This window comes from Macaca thibetana, chromosome 13 (assembly GCF_024542745.1).
Source record: "Macaca thibetana thibetana isolate TM-01 chromosome 13, ASM2454274v1, whole genome shotgun sequence".
NCBI classification, from domain to species: domain Eukaryota; kingdom Metazoa; phylum Chordata; class Mammalia; order Primates; family Cercopithecidae; genus Macaca; species Macaca thibetana.
Window position 1 is genome coordinate 18,898,415 of NC_065590.1, and position 14,212 is coordinate 18,912,626.

At 47.2% G+C, this 14,212-nt stretch overlaps 2 protein-coding genes across 2 annotated transcripts in view; one reads left to right on the forward strand and one right to left on the reverse strand.

Annotated features, from left to right (window-relative positions):
* The window catches only part of EDAR (ectodysplasin A receptor), a 43,381-nt gene extending 39,632 nt beyond the window's left edge, over window positions 1-3,749 (forward strand). The window contains exon 11 of the mRNA XM_050753160.1: window positions 3,427-3,749. Coding sequence (XP_050609117.1) covers window positions 3,427-3,749 — 323 coding nt within the window. The remainder of the gene's footprint in view (window positions 1-3,426) is intronic.
* The window catches only part of CCDC138 (coiled-coil domain containing 138), a 129,976-nt gene that overhangs the window by 4,492 nt on the left and 111,272 nt on the right, over window positions 1-14,212 (reverse strand). The gene's annotated exons all lie outside the window — the stretch shown is intronic.

Below are 14,212 nucleotides of genomic sequence, written 5' to 3' on the forward strand. Positions count from 1 at the left end.
TGCCTTTTAGGTTTTTGTTTGTTTCTTTGTCTGTTTTTTTATGGAGTTTCCGCTCCTGTTGCCCAGGCTGGAGTGCAATGGTGTGATCTTGGCTCACTGCAACCTCCGCTTCCCAGGTTTAAGCAATTCTCCTGCCTCAGCCTTTCAAGTAGCTGGGATCACAGGCATGCACCACCACACCAGCTAATTTTGTATATTTAGTAGAAACAGGGTTTCACCATGTTGGCCAGGCAGGTCTCAAACTCCTGACCTCAGCTGATCCACCTGCCTTGGCCTCCCAAAGTGCTGGTATTACAGGCATAAGCCACCACACCCAGCCTTTAGTTGGTATTTAAACCATTGACATTAAATGTAGTCATTATTATGTTAGGGCTTAATTAAGTCTGCTATTTTATATTTTGTTTACTATTTGTTGTCTCTGTTTTTCATTTCTGTGTTTTTGTATTCCTGCTTTTCTGTGGGTCACTTGAACATATTTCAGAATTTGATTTTGGTGTTTTTTGAGTGATATGTTTTGATTTTATCTTTTTCCATAGTTATTTTAGTAGTTTGTCTAGAGATTGCATTTACACATACAACTTATCAGTCTACTGGTGTTATTAGTATTTTTTTTATTTTTATTTTTGAGATGGAGTCTTGCTCTGTTGCCCAGGTTGGAGAGCAGTGGCGCAATCTCGGCTCACTGCAACCTCCGCCTCCCAGGTTCAAGTGATTCTCCTGCCTCAGCCTTCCGAGTAGCTGGGATTACAGCTGTGCACCACCATGCCAACCAGTTGTGTTTTTAGTAGAGACAGGGTTTCACCATGTTGGCCGGGCTGGTCTCGAACTCCTGACCTCAGGTGAACTGCCCACCTCGGCCTCCCAAAGTCCTTGGTTTACAGGTGTGAGCCACTGTGTCTGGCCTTCCTGGTGTTATTATTTTGCCAGTTTGAATGAAGTATAAAAACTTTACCTTTCTCTTTGTCCCTTTACCTTCCCTGTTTATAGTAGTTGTAAATATTTCCTCTACATATATTTAGAACAACATAAATTGCTTCAACTGCCTAACATAATTCAGAAAACTTAAAAAGGGAAGGAAAGTCTATTTTATTTCCCTGAATTTTTGCTCACTATGTTCTTTTCTGTCTTTTCTGATGTCTCAAGTTTCATTCTTTTATTATTTCCTTTCTGTTTATAGAATTTCCTTTTGCTTCTTTTAGGGTGGTCTGCTGGTGAAAAATTCTTAATTTTTCTTTGGCTTGGAATGTCTTGATATTCTCATGTCATCCTGAAGGATATTTTCACTCAGCTCACTGCAACCTGGTATGCAACTCTGGGTTGAAAGTTCTCTTCCTTCAGTACATGGAAATACTGTGCTACTTCTCTCTGGTCTCCAGGTTTCTGATTATAAATTTACTGTCATTCTAATTGTTTTCTCTCTCTAGGTCAGGCGTTGTTTTTCTTTGGCTGTTTCTAAGACTTCGTCTTTAGTTTTCAGAAGTTCATTTATGATGTATCTTGACATGAATATATTTGGGTTTATCCTGTTTGGGATTTGCTTAGCTTCTTGAATCTGTAGACTTGTATCTCTTTACAAATTTGGGGAGTTTTAAGCCATCATTTATTTGAGTACTTTAGTCCCACTCTCTTCTCCTCTCCTTCTGAAACTTCATGACGCAAATGTTAGCTCTTTTGTTATAACCCCACAGTTCCCTAAGGCTCTGTGTTTTTCAGTTTATTTTCTCTGATTGAGTGATTTCCACTGCTAGCTTCCATTATCCATCTCACTGATTCTTTCCTCTGTCTTTAATCTGCCATTGAGCACATCCACTGAGCTTTTTATTGTGGTTATTGTATTTTTTTAGTTCTAATATTTTCATTTCTTTTATACATTTTGTATATTTTCGCTGAGGATTTCTATTTTTTTCTATTTTCTATTTCTGTTTTTCTATTATTGCATTTGTTTTAAGCATGTTCATAATTGCTTGTTGAAGCACTTTTATTATGGCTTCTTTAAAACCTTTTTCAGATTATCTAACATCTGTCATCTCAGTGTTAGCATCTATAGTTTTTCTTTTTTTACTCATTTGACATCTTCCTGGTTCTTGGTATGATGAGTGAATTCACTTTGAAACCTGTGTAGTTTTATGTCCTGATATGAAACTCTGGGTCTTCTTTAAGCCTTCCATTTTAGCTGGCTCCTTTCGATAGGCAGCCCTGTGGCAGGAGAATGAGGGTGCTGTCTTGCTACTGTTAGGTGAAGGTAGACATCCAAATTCCCCACTCAACCTTCACTAACACCCAAGGGACTCCTTTTTACTGCTACTTTGGGTTTGGGAGTATGGCTCCTGACATGGTCACCACAGGGGCAGAGGAGTTGTTACCAGCTAGTTGATGAGAAAGCCCCATCTCCCTACATGGCCTTTCCTGACACCACCTGGCACAGTGTTACAGCTTGGTGAGGGTGGAAGTCTAGGCTCCCCACTCAGTCTTTGCTACCCTGGATGGAGTGGGGACACAGTTTTTCTGTGGTGTTTGGCTGGAATAGAGCAATTATTGTCTAAATGTTTTATGCTTGCTAGGCTGCTCTTGTCCTAGTGCTCTGACTAGAGAGGGAAGACTTTTGTTGGGGCTGTTTTTGTCTGTGGTTGCTATTATTTCTGGATTTTTGGACTTTTCTGCCCCATGTCTGGAATTTATGAGGCAAAAGAAAACCCAGGGAACTCACCACCATCACCATCCTTACGTATCGAGGTCCCTAGTTGGTCCATCTTCTTTTCTCCACTTTTCAGAGACTTCTTGTATTTGTTTTATACGGAATGTTCAGGGCTTTTAGCTGCACTTAGTGGGAGGATTAGGGAAAATTATATCTACTCATCTTCCAGCAGCAGCAATATCAAGTTTTTAAATGCTCCTAGGTGAGTCTAATGTACCGTGAACCCCAAAAACCATCAGACCACTGAGTTGGCAGTGACTTGGTTCAGATAACCCCAATCTGGGGCTATCATTGAGAGCACCCATTACAAAGTTGACTACTATTCCCTAAAGAGACACGATACTGTCTCTTTGACCCCCTCCTCAGCCCAGCCCCATGGGAGACAGGGTTACCCAACTAAGGATAACTTGTCTTGAAGTCTTTGAGAATTGCTAAAAATGGTCATCAGGGAATTATTATCATGGTCAATAGAGCAGTCATTTTCCTAGTGGGGAAGGGGCTATTACCGGGGTTAGGGTACATGCACAGCCCTCTCTTGTGGCTGGCAGTGTTCTAGGTGTCGTTTGCCTTAAGTTATGCATTTGTTTTAGGTGGCTCTCTGCATGCTTTGTTTTACAATTTTTTAAATGTTTTTTTCAATAATTTTTATTTCATTTAAATAATTTTTCACAGTGTTGACCTTCTGTTGACTGCGACTTGCAACATCTAACTGTGGCCATTGGTGTCTGCAGGTCTTAGCCCCACGGAGCTGCCATTTGATTGCCTCGAGAAAACTAGCCGAATGCTCAGCTCCACGTACAACTCTGAGAAGGCTGTTGTGAAAACGTGGCGCCACCTCGCCGAGAGCTTCGGCCTGAAGAGGGATGAGATTGGGGGCATGACAGACGGCATGCAGCTCTTTGACCGCATCAGCACGGCAGGTTACAGCATCCCTGAGCTGCTCACAAAACTGGTGCAGATTGAGCGGCTGGATGCTGTGGAGTCCTTGTGTGCAGACATACTGGAGTGGGTGGGGGTTGTGCCACCTGCTTCCCAGCCACATGCTGTTTCCTGAAAAGCATGCCTGTGGGTTGTCCTCCCAGGACAAGCCAAGGATCAATGAGGGCTCTGGAGCTGTGAGTGGTGCCAAAAGACTGCCAAGAATCAAGGCTTTTGTGATGTCACCATATGCCTTAGGATGTTCAAGGAGCCAGATGAAATAAGGCCTGTCTTCCAATTTAACCAAAGATAAAGGACTAGAGCTGGGCTACTTTCAGATGCTCGCCTGTACTTCACCAGGCAGAGTAAATATCCACTCACTCATAGAGCGAGCCCACCAGCCCACCATTAACTCACTGAACAATGAGACAATGTTGAGGACTCAAAGGAACCAAACCCCGTGGGACTGACAGAAGTGAAGAATCTGGTCCCTGTCTTTAAGGAGTTTGCACTCCAGTAGAAGACAGAAGGAACGTATGTTTACAAACCACTTCACTGGAAGACATCAAACAAGCTAATGAAGGGGCACTTAGAAAATGTAATAGAAGTTCTACGCAGGAGATGACTCCCTACTGGGATGATGAAGGATGGCATCCTGGTGAAGAAGCAGCTCAAACATTTTGGTAAAATGGCTACAAAATGCAAACACCCTGCTCCAGGTATTATTTCAGGTTTAGTACAAGTCTGTTAACACCCTATGTGGTTTCATTAGGATAACTTTACCTATCCTTGAGGTCATCCATATTCTTACAGGCCTTCCAGTCAATAACGGAAGAGCTCACTCTATACAAAACCAATATGCAAGGCATGTGTTTGTCCAAGCAATTGGATGTGTGCAGTAGCCAGTTCCATTTACTGCATGAATCTTTGGCCTGGGTACCCTGTGGTTTGCATTACATGTGAATGGGCTTCCACTCTCGGCCTTAGGCAGATTTGACCTTTTAGGGGCAGCAATGCTCAAGGACACAGCAATTTAAATTATAACGTGTCAGGCTGTGTTTTCACTTCAAACATATATGAGTAGTCAACTGTAATTAGAGAAATGATGACTTCCTAAGAGCTCAGCAACGCATAATTCTAGATTTCAAGAGCTCATCTGAGACTCGTAGATTAGCCTCATGGCATGAGAGTTTCAGACTCAGCCTTCTGAGCCAGTCAGGGGAAGTGGAGTCCTGCAGTGCAAATGAGGGCCTGGGCTTGGAGTCCAGGGAGCTGGCTTCTAGTGCCACCTTGGGTCTTGTCTTTTCCTCTCTCAACCTCAGTTTCTCTTCTGCAAATGAGATGTTAGCCAGTGATTCTATAATCGGGGCAGGTAGGGTTCAGGTGAGCAAAAAGAAAGTGGAGCTATAGGAAATGCCAGGCCTTTGAGGTGCTCTATGGAAGTGAATACAGTGTGGTTTGTCCGTTTAAATGGGAATTAAAACAGAAAAACTCAGAATTGGCATTTTCACAGTAACTGCAATGGTTTGACATAACATTTATAGGCAGAAAGCTAATAATCTGGCATTGTTCTTGGCAGACTCTCGTACTATCCCTGTAACTGCCAAGAGCTCAGGAGGCAGGCTAGTGATCACACCAGGGGTTAATTTAGAGTTCACTGCTGAGCTCCCTGATGGCAGGTCTGACTGTGTTTATTACTAAATTAAAACAAAGTTTCTGACTTATAAAGCGAGGTTGTAAAAATGACAAGTTGCATGACTGAAAAAATGCTTTGGGGGGAAAATCAGTCATATCTTTAACACCAATAAGCAATTTCCCACCAACGAATGTAGTACATACTGTGAGAGGATCATAATGAGGTCCTGAATATTTAATATCATCATTTACTGTGTCTGTTTGCTGCTGTTTTTCAGAACCTATTTGGTTTATCTTGCAAGCTAAATACTCCACGGCAGAGCTTAATTATCCTTTTAATTCCTCTTTGAAATCCTGTGGTGCCCCCTTCCCCCTGCATTGTGATAATGATGATGAGTCTCCCTTTAATTAGACTGCAAATGTCACTTGTGATGAGTGTGCCGTTCCAGGATAACAGCTTGTACCCTCCTCAGAATGTTTTCAGTGAAGGAGTAGGGTGGCTGTTCTCTGCTCCTGGTGCTTTGGCCTCATTTCACGCTATTGGAATTCTGGGACCGTAAGGCCAGCCAGTGTCAGCTCATGTTCCGCTGGCTCTCCACCTGCCATTTTTAGGGAGCTATTCCTTATATAGTTACACATTCTCTTGTCATTTACTTATTTGGAAACATGGGATTTACTCTGACAAGCTTTAGCCTTTGTTATGGGATTCAGAACAATGAGATCATAATAATTCTCACTGAACAAAGCTGGGACTCCATCCTGCCATTTTTGTGTGGAGATATTACTTTGCAATACTTTAAAACATTTAGAAAACACCCCAGGGTAGGTCTGTGGCCCTTAGACAGTGAAGTCTTAATTGTCAATATTTTTGTCTAACTCTGTATATATATATAACTTATTATATTTTATAATCTCAATAAACACACTAATAAGATTTATAGACTGCTGTAATATGAGCTCTTTGTATTTGGGGTGGTGGGTCGGTGGGTGAGTGCAGAAGGTTCTGATTGCTCTGTTCCTGGTTATTGCACTATGTGTGATGAGACTGTAGGATTGCAACCCGCTATAAACACAGTGCCTAAAATGTTATGGCCTGGGCCATTCACTAGAGTCCACTGCTCTAGTGAACGTCTGGTGTTCTAGAAGTAGAACGCTAGAACTTCTAGTGTAGAAGCAAACATTACAAGGAGATCATGTAAAAACCACCTGGAGCATTGTTTTCCAAGTTGCTGTTATTAGCACATAAGGCATTGTATCACTTATCTATTTCTGTGTAACAAACTATCTTAAAATTCAATGGCTTAAAGCTATAGGCATTTATTATCATACCTTGGGGGTTAGTAGAGGGTCAGTCAGCTGACTTAGGTTGGGCTCAGTTGAATGTGGGTCAACTGGGGCCTCTGCCTGTTGGAATACCTTAACTGGGGCAGCTCTACTCCATCATCTCTGTCAACCTAGATAACAGAGAGAGGCTCTCTAAAAGAAAATGATGATATGTATTGGGGAATAGGGCATTACAATGGGAATACATGTGCCATAGTAAACTACGTGTGTTTTTGAAGAGGTAAAGGAAGACAACAGTTCTTAAAGGAAAAATAAGAAGGATTACATAATTATTTTGAGACAATTATCCTTGGCTGCAAGGATCAACAATAAGGGTGGTGCCAGTCCAAGGCTGGACAGGGAGTTGTTGGGCAGAGGTCCTTGCAGGAGTCTTTGTGTGTGTTTAAGATTGTGATGGCTTTTGCGCAAGGTTTTGGTTTTTTCAGAGTCTTGTGATGGCTCTTGTCATCAGTCATTTATCTAGGAGAACCCTTCTTTCATGGCCTTCCGTGGCTCTATTTGTCAGGGTTGTTTTTTGTTTTTGTTTTTGGCACAAGTGACTCCTTTATAATACTGACAACTTTCACATTTCCCCCATTTGATCAAGATCTTTATCAGAGAGCATCCCCGATGAGCCATCCCGTAGTTAGGTTTTGATTATTCCTTGGTGCCAGGATAGACCTGTCCTAGGTGGCTGGTCTGGTCTCACACTGGAGGGATTTGATGGTGACTAGGAGTCAGTGTCAAAACCCTTTAGCCATGTTTGAGCAAAAGGGAAGTTTGGAGAGACTGGCTCTCAGGCTAGGTCTGAAAGGAGCTGGGCACATTCCTCAGCCCCGGGCTCAAAACTCCCTGAGCCTAGCACAAACACATCCCATCCTCCCATCCCACCACCATATATCTCTCAAACTCCCTGAGCCCAGTACAAACACCACCTGGAAAGTCTCCGATAAGGAGACAGCCGTTCAAGGTTACTGAAAGCACAGGAGCCAAAAGAATTTCTTTGTTCCCCTACAACTTTCGGGCTATAAAAAGCAAACGCTCGCATTGTTCGGGGCCCTCTTGTATACTGTGTAAAGGAGGGACCAAGTTCGAACTTGTAGTAAAGATCCTTGCCGCTTGGCTTTGACTCTGGACTCTGGTGGTCTTCTTTGGGGAACAAACAGTCTGGGCATAACATCTGGGGGCCCGTCCGGGATTCCCCAAGCCCACCAGACCCCTGGTCAACGGATCTGCTAGGATCGATCTACTGATAGGTGAGCTGGCTCGTCTCCGTTTGTCTGTGTCTGTGTGTCTGTTCTGAATCTGAATCTCTGACTCGCGAGGTCTGAAACTGAGGCTGGCACAGTCCTGGCGGACGCGCTATAGGACAGCCAGTGGAGACCGGTGGGAGACGTCCCCTGGCTCTCTTCTGATTTAAATTGCGATCTGAGTTGCCGGAGCGGGTTCGCGATCCGGGCAACAGCTGAATCTGACCCCGGTCCCCGGGTGCGCGCTTACAGTCTGAATCTGACCCCGGTCCCCGGGTGCGCGCTCGCTGTCTGAATTGCCCCGGCCCCCGGGTGCGCGCTCGCTGTCTGAATTGCCCCGGCCCCCGGGTGCGCGCTCGCTGTCTGAATTGCCCCGGCCCCCGGTGCGCGCTCGCTGTCTGAATTGCCCCGGCCCCCGGGTGCGCGCTCGCTGTCTGAATTGCCCCGGCCCCCGGGTGCGCGCTCGCTGTCTGAATTGCCCCGGCCCCCGGGTGCGCGCTCGCTGTCTGAATTGCCCCGGCCCCCGGGTGCGCGCTCGCTGTCTGAATTGCCCCGCCCCCGGGTGCGCGCTCGCTGTCTGAATTGCCCCGGCCCCCGGGTGCGCGCTCGCTGTCTGAATTGCCCCGGTCCCCGGGTGCGCGCTCGCTGTCTGAATTGCCCCAGCCCCCGGGTGTGCGCTCGCTGTCTGAATTGCCCCGGTCCCCGGGCTCCCGGCTTCCGGCGCCGCGCTCCCGGCCCGGTCCCCGGGCTCCCGGCTTCCGGCGCGCGCTCGCGGCCCCGGTCCCCGGGCTCCCGGCTTCGGCGCGCGCTCGCGGCCCCGGTCCCCGGGCTCCCGGCTTCCGGCGCGCGCTCGCGGCCCCGGTCCCCGGGCTCCCGGCTTCCGGCGCGCGCTCGCGGCCCCGGTCCCCGGGCTCCCGGCTTCCGGCGCGCGCTCGCGGCCCCGGTCCCCGGGCTCCCGGCTTCCGGCGCGCGCTCGCGGCCCCGGTCCCCGGGCTCCCGGCTTCCGGCGCCGCGCTCCTGGCCCGGTCCCCGGGCTCCCGGCTTCCAGCGCGGATTTCCTTTACAGGGATTCCAACCCACAACCTAATTCTAACCCACATTCCTTTACAAAAAGAGACACAGAAAGTGAGACTGGGGAGAAGAGAAAATAAGTGAGAGAGAGAAAGCGCGCGCGAATGAGATAGAAACTTAAAGAAAAGACCCTGTAAGTATGTCAATCAAAGATTTAGACAGAAACGAAAAGATTAAAGAGAGAGATAGAGGGAGGGAGCAGGCGGAGGGGAGGCGGGCTCGCTGAAAGGGAAAGTAACTTTAAAAGGCTGGGGGGGCGGACGCGAGGGCACACTTCGCGGACTAGGCCCCCCCCCCCCCAGCCGCCTGACTCCACGGTGGCTTTACCCCTTCGGGAAATAAAACCCCCAGATGACACAGGAATCCCCAAGCTCCAGTACTGGCCATTCTCCACCAGTGATCTGTATAACTAAAAGGCTCAGAGTGCTCGGTTTTCAGACAACCCCAAAGATTTACTGGCTTTACTGGATAGTGTCATGTTCACCCACCAGCCCATTTGAGATGATTGTCAGCAGCTCCTCCGAATCTTGTTTACCACGGAGGAGCGAGAGGGAATACAGGTAAAAGCTGGAAAGCTGGTCCCGGGGGATGACGGTCAACCGACTGCCAACCCTGACCTCATAAACGCGACCTCTCCTCTGACCAGGCCGGCGTAGGACTACAGCACGGCAGAAGGTAGGGGACGGCTACACCTTTATCGCCAGACTCTAATGGCAGGTCTCCGGGCAGCTGCTTGCAAGCCCACTAATTTGGCTAAAATATATTCTATTCGGCAAGAAAAGACAGAGAGCCCAGCCACCTACTTAAAAAAAATTAATAGAAACTTTTAGACAGTACACCCCCATAGATCCAGAGGCTCCAGAAAGTCAGACAGCTGTTGTAATGTCTTTCATAAATCAGGCAGCCCCAGATATTAAAAAACTCCAAAAACTAAAAGACTTGGAAGAAAAGCGGATTCAAAACCTCCTTCAGATAGCCCAGCAGGTTTATAATAACAGAGATACTCCAGAAAAAAGGCAATTTAAGGCCACTAAAAAATGACCAAGGTCCTGGCAGCAGTAGTACAGAAAGAACATCTACAGCCAGAGTACACCCAACCTAGGCGGCCCCCCCCCCAGGCATGATAATCTGAAAAAAGACCAATGTGCCTACTGCAAGGAGGCTGGCCACTGGGTAAGAGACTGCCTCGCTACTGCCCAACCCGGACCTGGACGCCCCACTCCACGACTGCACCGAGGTACTAGCTCAGGTGCACGGAGTTCGAGAAGACCTGCAGGATCGCCCACTTCCTGACGCCGACCTCGTCTGGTTCACTGATAAGAGCAGCTTCATGCATCAGGGCCAGAGATACGCTGGAGCGGCAGTAACTTCAGAGACTGAGGTAATCTGGGCGGAACCCCTGCCCCCGGGGACATCGGCCCAGAAGGCCGAATTAATAGCGCTCACCCAAGCTCTTACCTTAGGGGCGGGGAAAAAGCTGACGGTATATACAGACAGCTGATATGCTTTTGCAACAGCACATATACAGGGGGCCATTTACAGGGAGCGGGGGTTACTGACGGCTGAAAGAAAAGAAATAAAAAACAAGCAAGAAATCCTAGCCCTGCTAACAGCCCTATGGAGGCCAGAAAAGTTAGCCATTGTGCATTGCCCAGGGCATCAGAAACTAACTACTCCAACTGCTCAAGGCAACTTTCTGGCGGACCAAACTGCAAGAAAGGTGGCGAAGGCTCCCAGCCAACTCCTTGCACTCCAGCTCCCTGACCCGGGCCCCCGGGACTTGCCATATTTCCCTGATTATTCAGAACAAGATCTCCAGTGGATTGACAAGCTTCCCCTGAAACAGATCCAGAATGGGTGGTGGACTGATACTAATGACCAAACCATCCTACCAGAAAAATTAGGACAACAAATGTTAGAACACATCCACCGAACCACCCACCTGGGTGCTCGGCGGATGATAGACCTGATCAGACGCTCTAAGCTCAAATTCAGACATACAGCCGAGATGGCCAGCAACATCGTGACAAGTTGCAAAGTCTGCCAGCTTAACAACGCCTACCCCCAATCCCAGGCTACAACGGGAACAAGGCTTAGGGGAACCAGGCCCGGTATCTACTAGGAAGTAGATTTTACTAAGATAAAGCCAGGAAAATACGGGTATCGGTACTTACTTGTCTTTGTAGATACTTTTTCAGGGTGGACTGAAGCATTCCCCACCAAGAAAGAAACTGCTCAGGTTGTAGCAAAGAAAATCCTGGAAGATATCCTCCCCAGGTATGGCTTCCCTGTCCAGATAAGGTCAGATAATAGGCCGGCCTTCGTTGCTAAGGTAAGTCAGGATTTGGCTTCCATCCTTGGGGCAAATTGGAAACTACATTGCACTCACAGGCCCCAGAGTTCAGGACAGGTAGAGAAAATGAATCGGACCTTAAAAGAGACCTTAACTAAATTAACTATGGAGACTGGCGCTAATTGGGTGGTCCTTCTCCCCTACGCTCTGCTCCGGGCCCGTAATACCCCTTACAGACTGGGCCTTACTCCTTATGAAATTATGCATGGCAGACCCCCACCCTTAGTTCCCGGCCTAAAAGATGATCTGCTCAAGTCCGAAACAGAAAATGTCTCTGAACTCTTGTTTTCCCTACAAGCCTTGCAGAAAATTCATCAAGAAATCTGGCCCAAGCTGAAAGAACTATATGAGACCGGTCGCCCGCCGACACCCCATCCGTACCAGCCGGGAGACTAGGTCCTGGTCAAGTGACACCGACAAGAGACCCTAGAACCCAGGTGAAAAGGACCACTCCAGGTACTCCTAACCACACCCACCGCCCTGAAGGTAGAAGGCATCGCATCGTGGATCCACTACACCCACGTCAAGCCAGTGGACCCAACCTCCGATCTTCTGGGACCAATCACGGCGGCGGCTGAAGCACCGGACACGTGGACTGTGGACAGAGCTAGGAACAACCCCTTAAAACTCACCCTGCGCCGGCAGCATAGCTCACTGCAAACATGCAGTTAGGTAGTCTAACCCTAACGTTAGTCGCCCTAGTGGCCGCTGGAGAAATCACAAAACCAGCTCATAATCCCTTTGTCTGGAGATTCTGGCTTTATGAAAACCGAACCCACCCTAGGCAACCTCATAAGCCCGGAAAATTATTGGCCAGTGCTGATTGCCCTTCCTCAGGGTGCAACAGCCCAATTCTACTAAATTTTACTGGTTTTCAAATAGCCAAACCTATGACACCAATAATATGCTTTGAGTTTGATCAGACTAAATACAATTGTAAACACTATTGGTGGCACCAAAATGCTGGCTGTCCTTATAACTATTGTAACATCCATAGACCCCGTTATTGGGTAAAGAGAAAACAGTTAGACCCTAAATGGCCCTTCTATCGTAGACAGGATAGAGACTTTCCATATACATAGATAGTTAGAGACCCCTGAAACTCCCGCTGAACCACACCTCAACATGGGACTGTATACTACTCCCCCTCCTCCACATGGCCTAACAGTCACCTCTATCTGTGGCGAGGCCTAGTGCAAGTACTGCCCCTAGTCCACGGGAATATCCAACGACAGGAAAACAGACTAACACAAGACTTACGTCCTTTCTCCTGGTTAAAGTTATTACAAGAAAGACTAGAACTTACTAACCTTACAGGACTTCATAGCCTGTCTGGCTGCTTTCTGTGCGCCACTCTAGGATGTCCACCACTAACCGCTGTCCCTCTGCCATGGGGATCCTCTACCTTTGCCCAAGCTAACAACCTCCGAAACCTCTCGTATGCTCCTATCCTGAATGTGCCCCTATACCTAAACCCCAGTCAGGAGAAGTTTCCCTACTGTTTCTCAGGAACCAATTCCAGCCTCTGCAGCATCACTGCAACGCCCCCTAATATCACCTTAAAGGCTCCATCAGGCATATTCTTCTGGTGTAATGGAACCTTATCTAAGAACCTACCTAGTCCTTCTGTTAATAACCTACTATGTCTCCCTGTCACATTAGTTCCCCGGTTGACTCTACTAACTGCTGGCGAGTTCCTAGGGTATACCGGTAACTGGACTAGTGCTGTTATTCACCCAGACCCTAGACCAAGACCTGCACGAGCCATATTTCTCCCCCTCATTGCAGGAATCTCCCTCACCGCATCCTTCATTGCGGCCGGACTGGCGGGGAGAGCCCTAGGTCACACCCTCATAGAAAGTAACAAGTTATACCAACATTTTGCCATTGCTATAGAGGAGTCAGCTGAGTCCCTTGCCTCCCTTCAGCGGCAGCTCACGTCCCTAGCTCAGGTAACCTTGCAAAACCGGAGGGCCCTAGACCTACTCACTACAGAAAAAAGGTGGTACATGTATATTTCTAAAAGAAGACTGTTGTTTCTACATAAATGAATCAGGACTTGTAGAGGACCGGGTCCAACAGTTACGCAAGTTAAGCACTGAAGTAAAAACACGGCAGTTTGCTTCAGCTGCAGACCAATGGTAGAATTCCTCTATGTTTTCTCTGTTAGCCCCCTTCCTTAGACCCCTGCTAAGTCTACTATTTCTACTTACCGTAGGACCTTGTGTTGTTAACAGAATTTTACAATTTGTTAGGGAAAGATTTGACACCGTACAACTCATGGTCCTCAGAGCCCAATACCAACCTGTAAACGCTGAAACAGAATCAGACTTATAAGACCCAAGATTGGCTCTAAAGATACCTGAAAAAGAAGGGGGGAATGAAAGGAGCTGGGCACATTCCTCAGCCCCGGGCTCAAAACTCCCTGAGCCTAGCACAAACACATCCCATCCTCCCATCCCACCACCATATATCTCTCAAACTCCCTGAGCCCAGTACAACCACCACCTGGAAAGTCTCCGATAAGGAGACAGCCGTTCAAGGTTACTGAAAGCGCAGGAGCCAAAAGAATTTCTTTGTTCCCCTACAACTTTCGGGCTATAAAAAGCAAACGCTCACATTGTTCGGGGCCCTCTTGTATACTGTGTAAAGGAGGGACCAAGTTCGAACTTGTAGTAAAGATCCTTGCCGCTTGGCTTTGACTCTGGACTCTGGTGGTCTTCTTTGGGGAACAAACAGTCTGGGCATAACAGGTCTACTTGAAGTCTATTGTTAAGTTCGATTTTGTCTGTTCTGTAAACATTTGCTATCATCTCAAAATGCAGGGCCCGTATTATTCTGTTAGAAGGTGTACTTCTACTGAGATTTGACAAGTAACAGATAGGAAGTTTAAAAAACGAAAATGTAAAGGAAAAATAAAATCAATAGTAATATGAGAATCCCAGTTTGCATAATGGTTTTGAGCCA